Raw genomic sequence first — 13390 nt, 5'->3', positions numbered from 1 at the left:
CAGCCTACGGAGCAAATAAGACGGTATAGGTACGGTACCGGTACCTATGCAGTCAGGGTAAGGATCTCGGTAGGTGGGTAGGTGGATGGGTGGGTGGGTGGGTAGGTAAGGGGGGTTATTTGCTTTGCTTTGCTTTGCTTTGCTTTGCTTTGCTTTGCTTTGCTTTGCTTTGCTTTGCTTTGCTTTGCTTTGCTTTGGTTGGAGTGTGCGGTCTGGTCCCACTGCAGAAGGATAGGTAAGGTGGCGTTTAGTACCAGTTGTACTTGTACGGTAGTACAGTCCGTAGTACCGTACTTCTAAATGTGGGCGCTGGGAACCTCGGAATGGGAATCTAGGAAACCTTTCCGAGACGTTCTAATAGTCAGTGCGCTGACTATTACCTGCGGGCTCTCGGTAACAATCAGGACAAGCAAGTGTCCCATTTGAATTATTTCAACTTGTATTAGAAATATTTAGCAACGAAGAGAGCGATGATATTAAAACTCCGATACTTTGAAAGAGCTCGATTCCACCGATTAATGCATTCAATCTTTAATAGTATAGCTCTTTTTAATGTTAAGCTATTTAAGTTGCAAATCGTAAAAAACTAATGTTTTTGACTTTTTATCGAAAAATAATCGAAAATCGCGATTTGTTTTAAGAATGAGTTAACAATGAATGAAGCTGTAATGATAAAAGTTGGATACACGAGTCGAGGTGAGCCAGTTCTATTTTATTTATGAAGAATATTATACATTTTTGTTATTGAAATAATTAAAATAATACTTATCACGCAAAAATTACAATTGTAAAAGCGAAAAAAGCTCGAACAATTTAGCGAAAATTCAAGAATATCAAATTTTCGACTATATTTATAACTTGAATAAAATCATGACTGTGAAAGCCTTAATAATAAAAACAAGATGCATCAGTCCGCTTGATGAAGGTTTTTCTAAATATCAAATTTTCATATTAAAATTCAATGTAAGATACAACTAATTTACGTCGGGCGGGTGGCAAATTGCTGTCCTAGGACCTCCAATGGACTACGGCGACATGCTACCTTAAGGGCAGGGGGTAATTTAAACCGTCAGCTGACAATCCGATGACGGTCTCTTTAGAAGACGACTCCAAGAGGTTAGCATAGTTAATAAATCACCCTAGGCCGATAGTTAAGATTGAATAGAATCTGAAAACAAACGATTTGAATTATTTAAATCGTAGCTAAAATGGAACTATCTTATTCGATTAAACCGTTTTTTATAAAAGCTCGTCTTTTTGTTAAAAGATCATTTATAAAGTAAGACCATTTTAATCGATTAAATCGTCGTTAATAAAAGTCGGTCTTTTTACGAAATGACCATTTTAAGACCGTCTTATAGCCGTCCCATGGCCGTCCTCGAATTTCAAACCGTCTCGGAGAACGTGAATTAGTAAGCAAATAATTTTTTTCCCTTTTCTATTACTTGCTAGTCTACACTTTACTACCGGTAGGTATACCACCCCCTTACCATATTACCCCCTTTGCAATCGAAAGAAGTGCATTCGTGCGGCTGGACTTTTGCTGAATCGATCGATTCCGATTATAAAAAAATTAAAGTTTCAAGTTTTTAAAACGAGCTTATTAGTAAGTCTGTTTTAAAAATATAAACGGGGACGGCCATAGGATGGCCATAGGATGGCCATAGGATGGTCTCGAGCTCAGGGACGATCAAAAAGGTGAATTATTCTTGATTTATAACTAGGACTGATTTTAAACGGTCCAATAACCGTCTTTTATAAAAGAGGGTCAAAGGACCGCTCAAATGACCCCCTACCTGCCTTTGAGGTAAGTAAAGGTCTTACTACGTCCCAGGCGTAAGTATTACCCCTCGAGGGTAGGGTAACCAGGGGGTTTAAAGTGGAAACTAGACTTTTGAGGCACCCTCGAGGGGTAATACTTAGGCCTGTACCGTGGGTATATATAAAGTACGGTCCAATAAAGGGTAAAAACCACGAAACGGGAAAGGCTCTTTAATAGATAGTCCCGGGTTTCTGATCTCGCGGTATCGCGATCCTTATACAGCTTTTAAAAGCATTTCAAGTTGCTATAGCGAGGTTACTGTCGACTAAGCTTTCTTTTATAAATAAGAAGGATCATAGAGAAAAAGAGTAGATCGTCTCGAACCTTTTCCTACCCCTTACACCCTTTCCCCTTTTATCGCAAATCCTCCTGGTATATTCTCAGTTGATATGCTCATCAGGTATAGATCGTAGCCGGCGTGGTGGTCGAGGTAAAGGAAGGGTTCGTTCGGAGTCGCCGGTAAAGGAAAATCTATTCGAAAAGGACGCTTGTCGGTTGTGATCTAAATTTTCAACCTCACCAAAATCGTAATCGATACATTTTTCACCACCCTCGGTTACCGTCCGTCCTCAAAATACTAGCGATTCTGAGCTTGACGATGGTGTTGATAGGAGTCAAATAGCGAGCGAAGGTACGATGGGTTATGATAATTACAGATCTTAGTACTGATTTTGATACTGTCGTACTATGCGTATATATCAGAATCGCCGTCTACCTATAGATACTAGAATCAGCGAGGAACACGAAAATCGGACTTTCATAAAAAACCATTAAAAATACTTTTTTTTATACCACCAACTTTCATTTCATAGTTATTTCTTTGAGTTACCTTTGAGGCAGGTAGGGGTCATTTCAGCGATCCTCTGATCCTCTTTTGTGAAAGACGGTCATTAGACAAAGTAAAGTATCTCTCCGTAAGGATTTACGAGACTATACAGAGTATACGTAAAGGTTCCGTGCTTAAGGTCACGTACCACGGTACAGGCGTAAGTACCGGTATTATCCCTCGAGGGTACCTCAAAAGTTTAGTTCCAACTATAAACCTCCTGGTTACCCTACCCTCAAGGGGTGATACTTACGCCTGGGACATAGTAATTGCTCAATTAGGTTGGAATAGTAGCTGTGGAGTAGTAAGGGTTATAACACTTCACCGTGTATCTCTGTCACTTTGTAGCTTCCCTGAGCGCGATGCAGCTAGCTGTTTCTCGAGCATTTCCCGCCTTAATGTTAATTAGCTATTAGTCAAGTATCCGGAAAAGAAAAAATCTATAAATACGTTGTAAAGTGATCAAAAAATTGCAATCTGTCAATATTTATTAGCTATTCATCAGGTAATCGAAAGGGGAAGAGTCCCTGATTGTAGTTCTCAACCGCAAAAGGTGGTTTTCGACATCAAGAGTGCAGCCCGAGCTCAAATAAATGCATCCAATCAACGTATTCCCCTTGGGTAGGTCAGGTGACCGCATTCTTGATAGTTTACGGTCTTAGCCAAGATCTATACCTATTTAGCTCAACATTATATTAGATTAGATTGATGATTGATAATTGATTTAATAAGTGTTCTCATGGAACGGTTGCCTTAGTAGGTGTCCCGCCTTGGTGGTTAGGTCAGATCAATCTCTCTCGCATCGTATTTAAGGTAACCGATGATTAAACGGCGATTAATAGAAAGCCCAAAAACGGTTGCTAATATTAGTTAAATGAGCACGATATCAGATAAAATCAGTGAAAGAGATGTACTTCATAAGAGGGATAATCTCTTCTTGCATTTGCTTTAGATTCAGCTCATCATCATCATCATCATCTTCTTCTTCTTCTTCTTCTTCTTCTTTCTTCCTTTTCAAGCTTATTCTCCTTCCTTAGCTCGCACTATCGAATGACTTTTCAGTCTTTAAATCACGATGCGACGACTACTATCGCAATTTCTTTGCCCAATCTTGCTAGCCTTGAGCTTTCTGTTTACTAGAGCTCAAGCTGTAGGAAGCGGAAGAAAAACCATCGGCTATCGAATAGTCTCCAAAGTAGGTTCAATATAGTTTATAATCATGAAGCGGCACACCATTTTCACTTTAGTAGAAGTAAGCGAAAATGATAAGCTTACTTCGCAATTATAATACAAGCTCATGCTAATTACGCGAATTATAGGGAGAAGCAACTGCTATCAATAAAACTCACAAGCCTTTCAAAAGTAGACTGCACCGCGGAGATATGGGCTACACGCATCAAATAGGAAATGGATTTTATACGAGTAAGTTGATTTGTATCTATAGATCCTTACCTCTTGATTCTATTGCTTGTTACGCAAAAGCTAATAATCTAAAAAATAGTAAACAGCCCTGACAGCTGGCTCGGTATGTTGAGTACGTCTGATCAATGGTACTGTGTTATCGAGGCGAACATTCAAAAGTTTGATGAAGCGGCCAAACTATGGATTCCAGAAAGTTTCGAGAAAAGAGGTTTCCTGGGTCGGTCTTCGCAAATGGATTTATGGTCCCAAGACGAAGACGTCATCTTGGATTACATCAAGTCAGAGATGAACATGCCAAAGCCCGAAAAGGTCTTGCGCTTTTCATACATCGCATATGCCGGCGACAGGCTGCACATGCTTATTCCAACTAAAGTGGTAAATGACGACGGCCTAGGTTTATGGTCCATCTGCTTTGAAACTAAGGCAGAGCTGTTAAATTATTCGGACGAGATCGTTGATTGGAAGAGTTGGAATATTGCTGGAAATATTGGAGAGCCTAGCTACCCACTAAATGGTATTAACCCACTGAATGGTGTTGGGAGTTGAAACACGCTTTGCATTAACCAGAAAGGGGTGGCTCGTCAGTCATATAATAATTTTTATATGGCTTTCATTGCCAAACCTCAACTTGATTGTCACTCAATTCATTCGATCAATTCAACCACTGCAGCTATTGCAATGCTACCAACTCAATCATCATAAGCGCTACGAAGGTCACCTCCCGAACGGCGCGATATGCTCCACCGCTTGGGTCAATCGAGGCTTGAAGGCGTCGAAGAGACGGAGGGTTAGCGGTAAGCTTGGGTAGCATGTTCGTAGTCGTTCTATACGATATATGGCAAGGCAGGAAGATATGCGGTCTAAGTTAGCTAAAAAAAAATATGATGCGGTTGATATTCCAACGTCAATTTCGTAAGACGAAGCTTCATGTTCTGTCCGAGGCTTGGTGAGTTTCGATATTGATGCCAATGTCAACAAATAGACAAGAGGATCCGGGGGAGAGTCATCAACAGTATAAAGCAAAAATCAGCTCGCCAGTTTCGGGCTGGGCACTGAAAGATAAAGAGAACGACTTTCGTTGGCAAAGGCGTATATATGTAGTATAGCATCACTGAGACACCAACGAGAAAGGCTGCAGATGATCGTGACGGTATCTGAACGTATCCCCGATATGATTAGAAGGCCCCGAATCTGGCACAACAGACAATATGAGTATTGGCAGCTGGCAAATATTTCTCCGGCTTATCCAAATATTAAGATAATATGAACCGGAAAGATGAACGCCGAAGAGGTAACCAAAAGACAATGACATTGCCGAGAGCTCTCGGGTATTTGTCGGATGGTGACTAGCCGAGGCTGAACAATCTCGACTTTATTGCCACTGAAAGCCTTGTCAACAGGACATCCGACATCAACATCCAAACAGAGTCACTGTTCTTTCTTGCCTCCAAACAGGAATCATACAATATGGATCGACCAAGCACTCCGCCTGCAAAGCGAGCGACTCGAGCTCAAGCTCAAGCTCAAGATCAATCAGCTCGGCCACCACTCACGCCTGAAGTGACTCGCAAAATCGTCAGCCAAACCAAGTGTCTGAGTACAATATACCATTACTAACATCATTTCCCAGGAAGAGAATCGGCTCAAAGCCAAAGCTCTCCGCGAACAGTCGCTCGCCCGAGAGGCAGCAGCCGCCTCCCAATCCGCCAAACGCACCCCTTCAGGATTCCTCGCCACCGCGGCGCCAGCGAGCGCAAAGCGCGCCCACAGCTTGATATCTACCGCCGACGTCCCTCGGTCGAACCGCGATGGCCGAAACATGCCTAAAGAGAGTGGTATCCAGGCTGCGAGGAAGTTCGCAAGCTATGTCGACCATGACTTCAGCAAGATGACGGATACGAGGGGTGGATTCCTGAACGCGGATGATGACCCGTTCAACAAGGCCTTGCATGCACCGAAGGAAGAGAAGCCGTCGCATATGACTCTGAAAGAGTGGGAACGCCACCAGCTGCTCAAGAGCTTGCGGCGGAGAAAGGAAGGCCCATTCGAACCAGGTCTGGGACTCACTGCGAAGGAGCAAGGCAAGAGATGTACGGACTGCAGGAGCTTGGAAATCGACTGGCAATGGGACGAAGTATTCGGGTGCCAGGTCTGCAACAGCTGCAAGGAGAAGTTCCCGGACAAGTACAGTCTGTTAACGAAGACGGAGGTGAGGCAAGATTACCTATTGACCAACCGTAAGCCTCTTACTCCCATCCTTCTCGCCTTTCTCCTGCACGCGCCACGCTAAACATAACCCACCAACAGCTGAACTGGAGGACGCCGAACTCCTTCCTCATCTTTCCAAGCGAAACCCCCACATGACTCACTGGCACGACATGAACCTCTTCCTCCGCTTCCAAGTCGAGGCCTACGCCTGGAAGAAGTGGGGATCAGAGGAGGCGCTGGACGCCGAGCATGAGAAGCGGGTGGAAGACGCCAAGATCCGCAAGAACAAAAAATTCAAGACCGGTCTGAGGGAGCTGCAGAAGAAGACCCTGACCGACAAGTACCGGCGGCACATGAAGAACGGGGCCGCGGGGGGGAATTTCGGCGACCAGATTTCAGACGCCAAGCATGAACACTCTTGGGGTATCGCGGTGCAGGGTGAGGACGGCATGGACGTGAGGACTTGCACGGAGTGCGGGATGGAACAGGAGTGCATGACGTTTTGAAGTTTTGAAGTTTTGAAGTTTTGAAGTTTTGAAGTTTGGGCGTGGGCGTGGACGTGAGCGTGATGATCACGATTTATGATGGCGTCTCGGAACACAGGAAGACTGGTCGGTCAATCGCTACCGCATGCGTGCACCCTATGATATTGTAAAGTACTTCAGATACAAAAATACCCACGATTTCGCAACAGTCCTTTTCACCCTTCTATCCTGTTATGTATTCCCTCGCAAAGCGACCACGCCCATATACTACATAATAACTCACTGGAACCTACCTACATATTATCTATCTAAATATCTACCTGTGTATTGATCCTCCTCTTGTCTTCGATCGTGGCTACAGTAATCGTCGGCTCGCTCAAGTGGGCCTTCTTACATCCTTTCAGTCTTAGTCGGCATAAGCGATTGCGGATTTTTCGAATATATTGGAAATTCTTTTATACTATAGCATTTACTATAATAATTAAGAAATATTTACATGAATAATTAATCTACAAGTATACCGTCTTTCGAAACATTTAAAATCGTATTATCCGATGAAAACATTGAACTATCGATTATTATTTTTATTAGAATTTGACTCGTCTCTTACCTTGCGCAACGAATCGTTTGAATCTTTATTACTATTACAATTAAAGCTATCGCTATCGATATTAATATTAAGAAGAGGAAAAATATCTTGTTTTAAAGAAGGGTCTCCGGTAGTATCGTTTATAATTATCAGATTATCGTTCCCGAAAGAAGGTTCAGGTTAAAAGAGAGTTGGTCGAGGAATACTTTTTTTACGAGGCCGCAGAATTTGACGTTCAAGAGGTTGTTGCATCTATCAAATCTCTTTCGAATCTAGAATTAAAATAATTATTGGATCGTTGTCTTTAATAATTAAGCTTGCAGCAAAGCGTTTTCGTATAGTCCTTTTACGCTCGCGCTTAGCTTTGCGTGAATCGACTCTTTTATAATATTCAATATCTTTTCTTTTTAAATCTTATCGACTATTCGTTATTATTTTATAGCAGATTTAAGATTTTTTGTAGCTTGCTGCTTAGCAGCAAGCTTTTTATCGATTTAACATATTAAACCATTAGTATATAATTACGTTTTCGGCCTATGATTAATGAAATACGATTGAATTATGCGATTGTAAATTAAAAAGTAATATTATAAAGTGAATTTTATATACAAAACTAGCAGTAGAAGAAAAATCCGCATTCGCTTCCGATCCGCAATCGCTTACGCCGACTAAGACGCAAGGAGGCCCACCTAAGCGAGCCGACGATTACGTACCGCTTAAAATTTCGTTGCCATCTCATCCTCGAATTCTCAACTCCCGCCAGGCGTCTTTCCAACAAAACCATTACTTCATCAAACATTATTCGCTCCTCTTCCGCCTTAATGCGAGTCTGTACTCCACCCATCATGCATCGGCATATTGTAATACGGCGCCTCCGCCCAAAATCGACACTGCTTCTCCATCGCCCCAGGATCCACAATATGCTCGCCTATTTCCGGAATCGAGAACACACGTGAGCTTATACTCGAAACCGTGCTATTGTCGCCGTACATCGTGAAATCCGGGACGCCTTCGGCCACAGGCAGACCCGTCATCGCGAAACTTGTTAGGTAGCGCTGGAAGGCAGTTGCGACGGTGGTGTTGACGACGACACCGTCGTTGAGGGTCGAGCTGTCGCCGTTGAAAAAAGTGTACGCGATATCTTGACCGTGAAGGCCGGGTGGCACTTGGAAGATGTAGCCGTAGGATGAGGGGAGAGTTTTGGTGAGGTAGTAGCTATTGCATGTTACGAGAAAGTTGGAGATTACAAGGGAAGTGCGGTCAATAACGTTCTTGTAACCGTAGGTACCGTTGTATACTGGAGGATAAAGGTCGTCCACGATTGTAGCTATCAGGATTAGTATCGGACTTGGCAAGCGTCGATTTTATGGCTAGACACTGGGCACTTACAGATGGTTGATTCGTTGGCACCTGGGAAGAGAATAGAAAAAGTACGTATAGACTCCTCCTGCGTTTGGATAGAGGGCGGTGTAAAGTAGATACCTTCATTGGAGTTGTGCCCTACCATAATACTAACGTTATGGTAAGAACCATTGGCTATCAGCCGAATGGGAATATCCGGAACATATGATCCTAGGGGAAAATCAGCATGTTACTTCCGAAAGCAATTATCCCAGTAGGAGTGAGTAAATCAAAAATAGACTGACCTGGAGTAGGATCGATAACAGGCCCAAAAGAGAATAATCCATAATTCGAGAGGCCTACTAACATGGCATTGAGTGTGAACAAGGATTCAAAAGATAACGCCCGAAGATCGTCTGCGGTGCTGACGGTTCTGTTTGTAAGTTCTGACGCGTTACCGAGCACTTGTGAGAAAAGAGCTTCTGACTGCTCGGGAATAACAGGTTCGAACGCCGGGCTTTGAGAAATGGCTCGTTGGAAAGGTACGCTTCCCATGCCAGCGTACGAGGTGACTGTAAGACCCCGGAGTTAGCCATTTTCACAGAGTAAAACATGCCCCGAATAGTTTTTGCGCTTTTCAGAATGGGATAATACAGGGTACTATCAATACTCACTGTGATGCATGATCGAGCCTCCTCCAGCGGATTCTCCCATCACTGTGACTCGCGATGGATCACCGCCAAAGAGGGAGATGTTGTCCTGAATCCAGTCGAGTGCTAATTTCTGGTCCAAGAGCCCAACATTGGCCGTGACATTCTCGTTTCCCGCTAGCCACCCCTGAGGAGCCAGTCAGTTAAGAGAGAACTACACAGGGCCGAGTTCTTGAACATACGAAAAGACCCAGACGATAATTCATAGCGACGTAAACAACGCCTTCACCGTTATTTTCAACACTCCGCGAGATCAAGCTTGCTGGATTTCCTTCGCTTGTCTTGCTCCCACCGGTATACCCACCTCCATAAATCCACACCAAGACCGGTGCACCAGCATGTACCGTGCAATTTTGCCCGGGCTGACATGAAACCCCGTGATAGCCGTTCGTGGTCTTGTTTCTTTTGGCATTGAAGACCTTCTCGGGGACAATGACATCGAGGAAGAGGCAATCTTCAGAAGTCTGTGAATCAGGCATCATGACAGACGAGAGGTTCATCATTGCTGGAGTTTGGGTCACTGTCGGGTTTGTGTAGCTACTGATGTTCTGACCGGTGAGATAGGCAGTTAAAAATTTTAATGCGTCTGCCGACCAGGCTATGGTTTTGTCAGGTTGAGTTCTTTATCTTCGAGCATCCAGCAACTACTTACCTGGATGAGCTTGAGGGCACATAACGTTGTTTCCTCCAGAAACGACCGTCGTATTACGGCCACTTGGGGCGACGGGTGGGTTGAATCGCAAAGGACCGACGGGAGGTTCTGCGTAGCGGATGTTTGAGAAATTAAAGTACCCAGAACCCGATGACTGCTTTGGTGTGAGTACGGTGACTGTAGGTAAGCATAGGTATGGAAGCCACGCTACATACGTTCAAGGTGGCCTGGTGAACATTATATCCAAGGTCGACAATAGGCAGAGCTGCTTGGGTGAGTGCCAAAAGGGAAGCAGAGATGCTTCCAAGAAATAGATTTGACTTCATCCTTGGTAAATTGAAAAGTTTCTTTTTTTCAGTTTTTTTCAGTCGAGTACAGCTCTGGAGCGTTGATTGATTGAACGAATGATTGATTGAACGAATGATTGATTGATGGAAGATAGCAAAAGGAGAAGCAGAAGGAGAGGGTTGTATATAAAGCTGGGAAAGAACTCCCTCATCAAGCCAGTGTGATTTCGTCACTCCTCGACCCTCGACCTAAACGCAACGAGAGCCGAACTAGCCATGGAGTCTTTCCATCTAAAGCTAGAGTTGCCTCGGGAAGTTGAAAAGCGCGGCCAACGGACATCCTTAGTTAGGAAGGGTTAGGAAGGTTAGGAAGCTACGGTACTCTGTGCCACAGTAGCTAACGGAGTGCGGGTGGAACCGAAGGCGCTGGTGCTTGAGTCATGAGGAAAAGACAAGCTTCGGCCTTTGTCCAATTGTCCGATTACCGGTATCCCCCAGGCTTTTCTTTCTTGATAGCAGGTTACGATACAAGCTACCCTGCTTGGAAGGAATGATTTCTAAGGACTCGTGGTCTGAGTTTTGCACACGGTAGCGGACTGGCACGGCACGGCACGGCGCTACGGCAACGAGCTTGTTGACGTGTCTCCCTACCGCTCTGCCGCTCTGGGTAATGAGAAGTTGGTGGCGAATATATACCCCATTAGACGTCAGTAGCGACATAGGTACTCGACAGTCGCCTCTTGAATAATGCAGCTCAGACCTGGACGGTCAGATGTAACCAGAAACACAGAAGATGCGGCATCGGCCTCTCTCAATTCTCCGTCGAGTAACCATCTCCTTAATAGCGGAGAGAGAGACTCACACTCAGGCCGAATAAACGCCATCAACCCCGCCTACCCCGGCTAACGCTCCCGGGCCGGACCTATCCTTTCGATATTGATCTGCATCGTCGCCACAACCGTCTTCGCATCCCGCGGCTCAACGGACTTCTTAACCGGATTCTCCGCCTCAAAGACCTCCGCCAACTCTTCCAATGTACGATCCTTCGTCTCTGGAAAGAACTTCCATATAAACACCGCCTCAAACACATCCCAAAACACAAACACCAAGTAGAAATAATACCCAATCTTCTCAAAAGCCGGGCCCGAGCTATACGCCAGCACAATCGAGATCCCACTGGACATGAAGTTACCTAAAGCGGTGCCTTTGGCGCGGTTCTGTGTGGTCAGGGTTTCAGCGATGTACATAGATTGCTGGGCGGTCCAGCCGATGGAGAAGACGACGCCGAAGAGGAAGACGAAGGTGATGGTTGTGTTAGCTGCGTTGGTGTTACTAGGATCGTCGACAGCCATTTTAGAGGTGCCGGTTATGACGGCGAAGATCACAGAGGCGAAGAGGATGGAGTAGATCAGGAGGGGACGACGGCCGACTCTGTCTGTGAGGCGGGCACCGATGAGAGATCCCAGAAGGCCGAGCACCGAGTTGACGGCGTTGAGAGCTAGGACTTTCTTCTCGTCCGTGATGCCGGCGGTGTTCATCATAGTAACAAGGTAGTACGATGAGAGCGAGTTTCCCGAGGCCTGATTAATGTCAGCAAATCGCACGGGACATTTCGAAGGTTTCGTGCTTACCTGTCCCATAAAGGCCATGCCAAGCACACAAATAAGACGGCGGCGATCACTTTGCGTGTTCCACAGTTGCCGATAATCCCACCACCTCTTATCCGCTACCTCACTAGAAACTTGAGCCACCATCTCCTTCATCTGAAGCTGGACGATCGGGTGACTGATCGAGCCTTCGCCGTGAAGCATTGCTAGGATATTGGCTGCCTCTTCATGCCGGTCCTTCTGGATGAGCCACCGGGGCTGCATGTAGCTGTTAGCTAAGTTTTGATGGAGATTGTGGGATTGGTTCACTAACAGACTCGGGTAACAAAAACACAAATACGGCCACGATACCAGAGGTGCCGAGTTGCATCCACACTGGCAGCCTCCACCCATTGTTACCATCGATGTATGCGGCACCGTAGACCACCCAACCTGCAATGATAGCTCCCAATGGCCACATGCAATTATAGAAGCCAGTCAAAGTCCCTCTCCACTGATTTAATTAGCAATGAAATCCAAATAAAGAGCACTTGGAAGCCGAACGTCTCACCTTCGGATGAGCCAACTCGCTAACATAGGTCGGAGCAGCAATACAACAATAAGAAACTCCATAACCAAGTAGAAAGCGTCCACCCATAAACTGCGGCATCGCTTTACTTGTCGCTCTATCTCACCTTGTAAGCACCAGCTTTAACAAAAGAGAGTAGACAGGCCCAGCTACGAAGCCGACTTACTGGATACAAGTCCCGATGATGATAATCACAGACCCAATAAACATACCCACCCTCCTCCCAAAGACATCAGTCGCAAATGGCACCGTCGGCGCCGCAGCCAAGCTTCCAACATTATAAATCATAAACACAATGCCCGTCGAGCTTCCAGACGTCTTCCTGCGTTCCAATCAGCAACTCCACTTTCCCTTTTCAAATTCTACAACAATCCAAGGGATGCAGTAGACATGAACTCACATGTCGAAAGTCTTCTGATAGGAAGTCATCCCGTTCAACCCGCCCATCAAGCTCCCATCATAGCCATTCAAACACCCACAGCAGTACGCCACGAACAGCACACCATAGAGGCGGAGCATAGACCACGTCCATGGCGAGTACTTTTTACTGTCGACTTCCTCAGCGATCTCGATGGCGATGGCGACGGGGTTCTCCCTGAAGTCGCTCGTAGTGACGGCGTGTTCTTTCTCGTCGACCGTGGGGAATTCAGGGGGGGTTTTGAAGTCGGCCATGCTTGCGAAAAGACGAGCAGCAGGAGAAGGGGAAGAAGGTACCAGATTCGTATGGGACAAGGAAACGATGCTTCCCTTCGGCGAAAGATGGGAAGGACTTGATATATCTGGCGACTTAACGCCCCCCACACGGTCTAGGTAGATAGCACGAGTTACATGCCTCTGTATGTAGGTAGGTGCACTGCTTGCTGCAAGCGACCA

The 13390-nt window shown here is 45.3% G+C and overlaps 4 protein-coding genes across 4 annotated transcripts; 2 read left to right on the top strand and 2 right to left on the bottom strand.

Annotated features, from left to right (window-relative positions):
* Positions 1 to 3867: 3867 nt before the first annotated feature.
* Positions 3868 to 4616, top strand: L3040_001045 (uncharacterized protein; the record flags this gene model as incomplete). Its single annotated transcript, XM_066155410.1, has 3 exons — positions 3868 to 3900; positions 3968 to 4070; positions 4150 to 4616. The coding sequence occupies 3 exons, from the start codon at positions 3868 to 3870 to the stop codon at positions 4614 to 4616; spliced, it is 603 nt and encodes a 200-aa protein (XP_066013427.1).
* A 921-nt stretch (positions 4617 to 5537) lies between these two features.
* L3040_001044 (uncharacterized protein) lies at positions 5538 to 6784 on the top strand (the record flags this gene model as incomplete). Its single annotated transcript, XM_007297293.1, has 3 exons — positions 5538 to 5645; positions 5701 to 6307; positions 6378 to 6784. 3 exons carry the CDS (start codon positions 5538 to 5540, stop codon positions 6782 to 6784), a joined length of 1122 nt encoding a protein of 373 aa, XP_007297355.1.
* A 1386-nt stretch (positions 6785 to 8170) lies between these two features.
* Positions 8171 to 10381, bottom strand: L3040_001043 (uncharacterized protein; the record flags this gene model as incomplete). Its single annotated transcript, XM_007297292.1, has 7 exons — positions 8171 to 8679; positions 8742 to 8924; positions 8999 to 9265; positions 9368 to 9530; positions 9586 to 10001; positions 10056 to 10209; positions 10271 to 10381. The coding sequence occupies 7 exons, from the start codon at positions 10379 to 10381 to the stop codon at positions 8171 to 8173; spliced, it is 1803 nt and encodes a 600-aa protein (XP_007297354.1).
* Positions 10382 to 11244: 863 nt separating this feature from the next.
* Positions 11245 to 13189, bottom strand: L3040_001042 (uncharacterized protein; the record flags this gene model as incomplete). The annotated part of the gene is made up of 6 exons (XM_007297291.1): positions 11245 to 11922; positions 11974 to 12207; positions 12263 to 12442; positions 12500 to 12614; positions 12684 to 12839; positions 12918 to 13189. The coding sequence occupies 6 exons, from the start codon at positions 13187 to 13189 to the stop codon at positions 11245 to 11247; spliced, it is 1635 nt and encodes a 544-aa protein (XP_007297353.1).
* Positions 13190 to 13390: the final 201 nt, after the last annotated feature.

Source organism: Drepanopeziza brunnea (assembly GCF_022702325.1).
Source record: "Drepanopeziza brunnea f. sp. 'multigermtubi' strain 214-2 chromosome Unknown ctg1, whole genome shotgun sequence".
Classification (NCBI taxonomy): domain Eukaryota; kingdom Fungi; phylum Ascomycota; class Leotiomycetes; order Helotiales; family Drepanopezizaceae; genus Drepanopeziza; species Drepanopeziza brunnea.
Note: the sequence above shows the minus strand (reverse complement) of the source record. Positions and strands in the feature narration are given on the sequence as shown.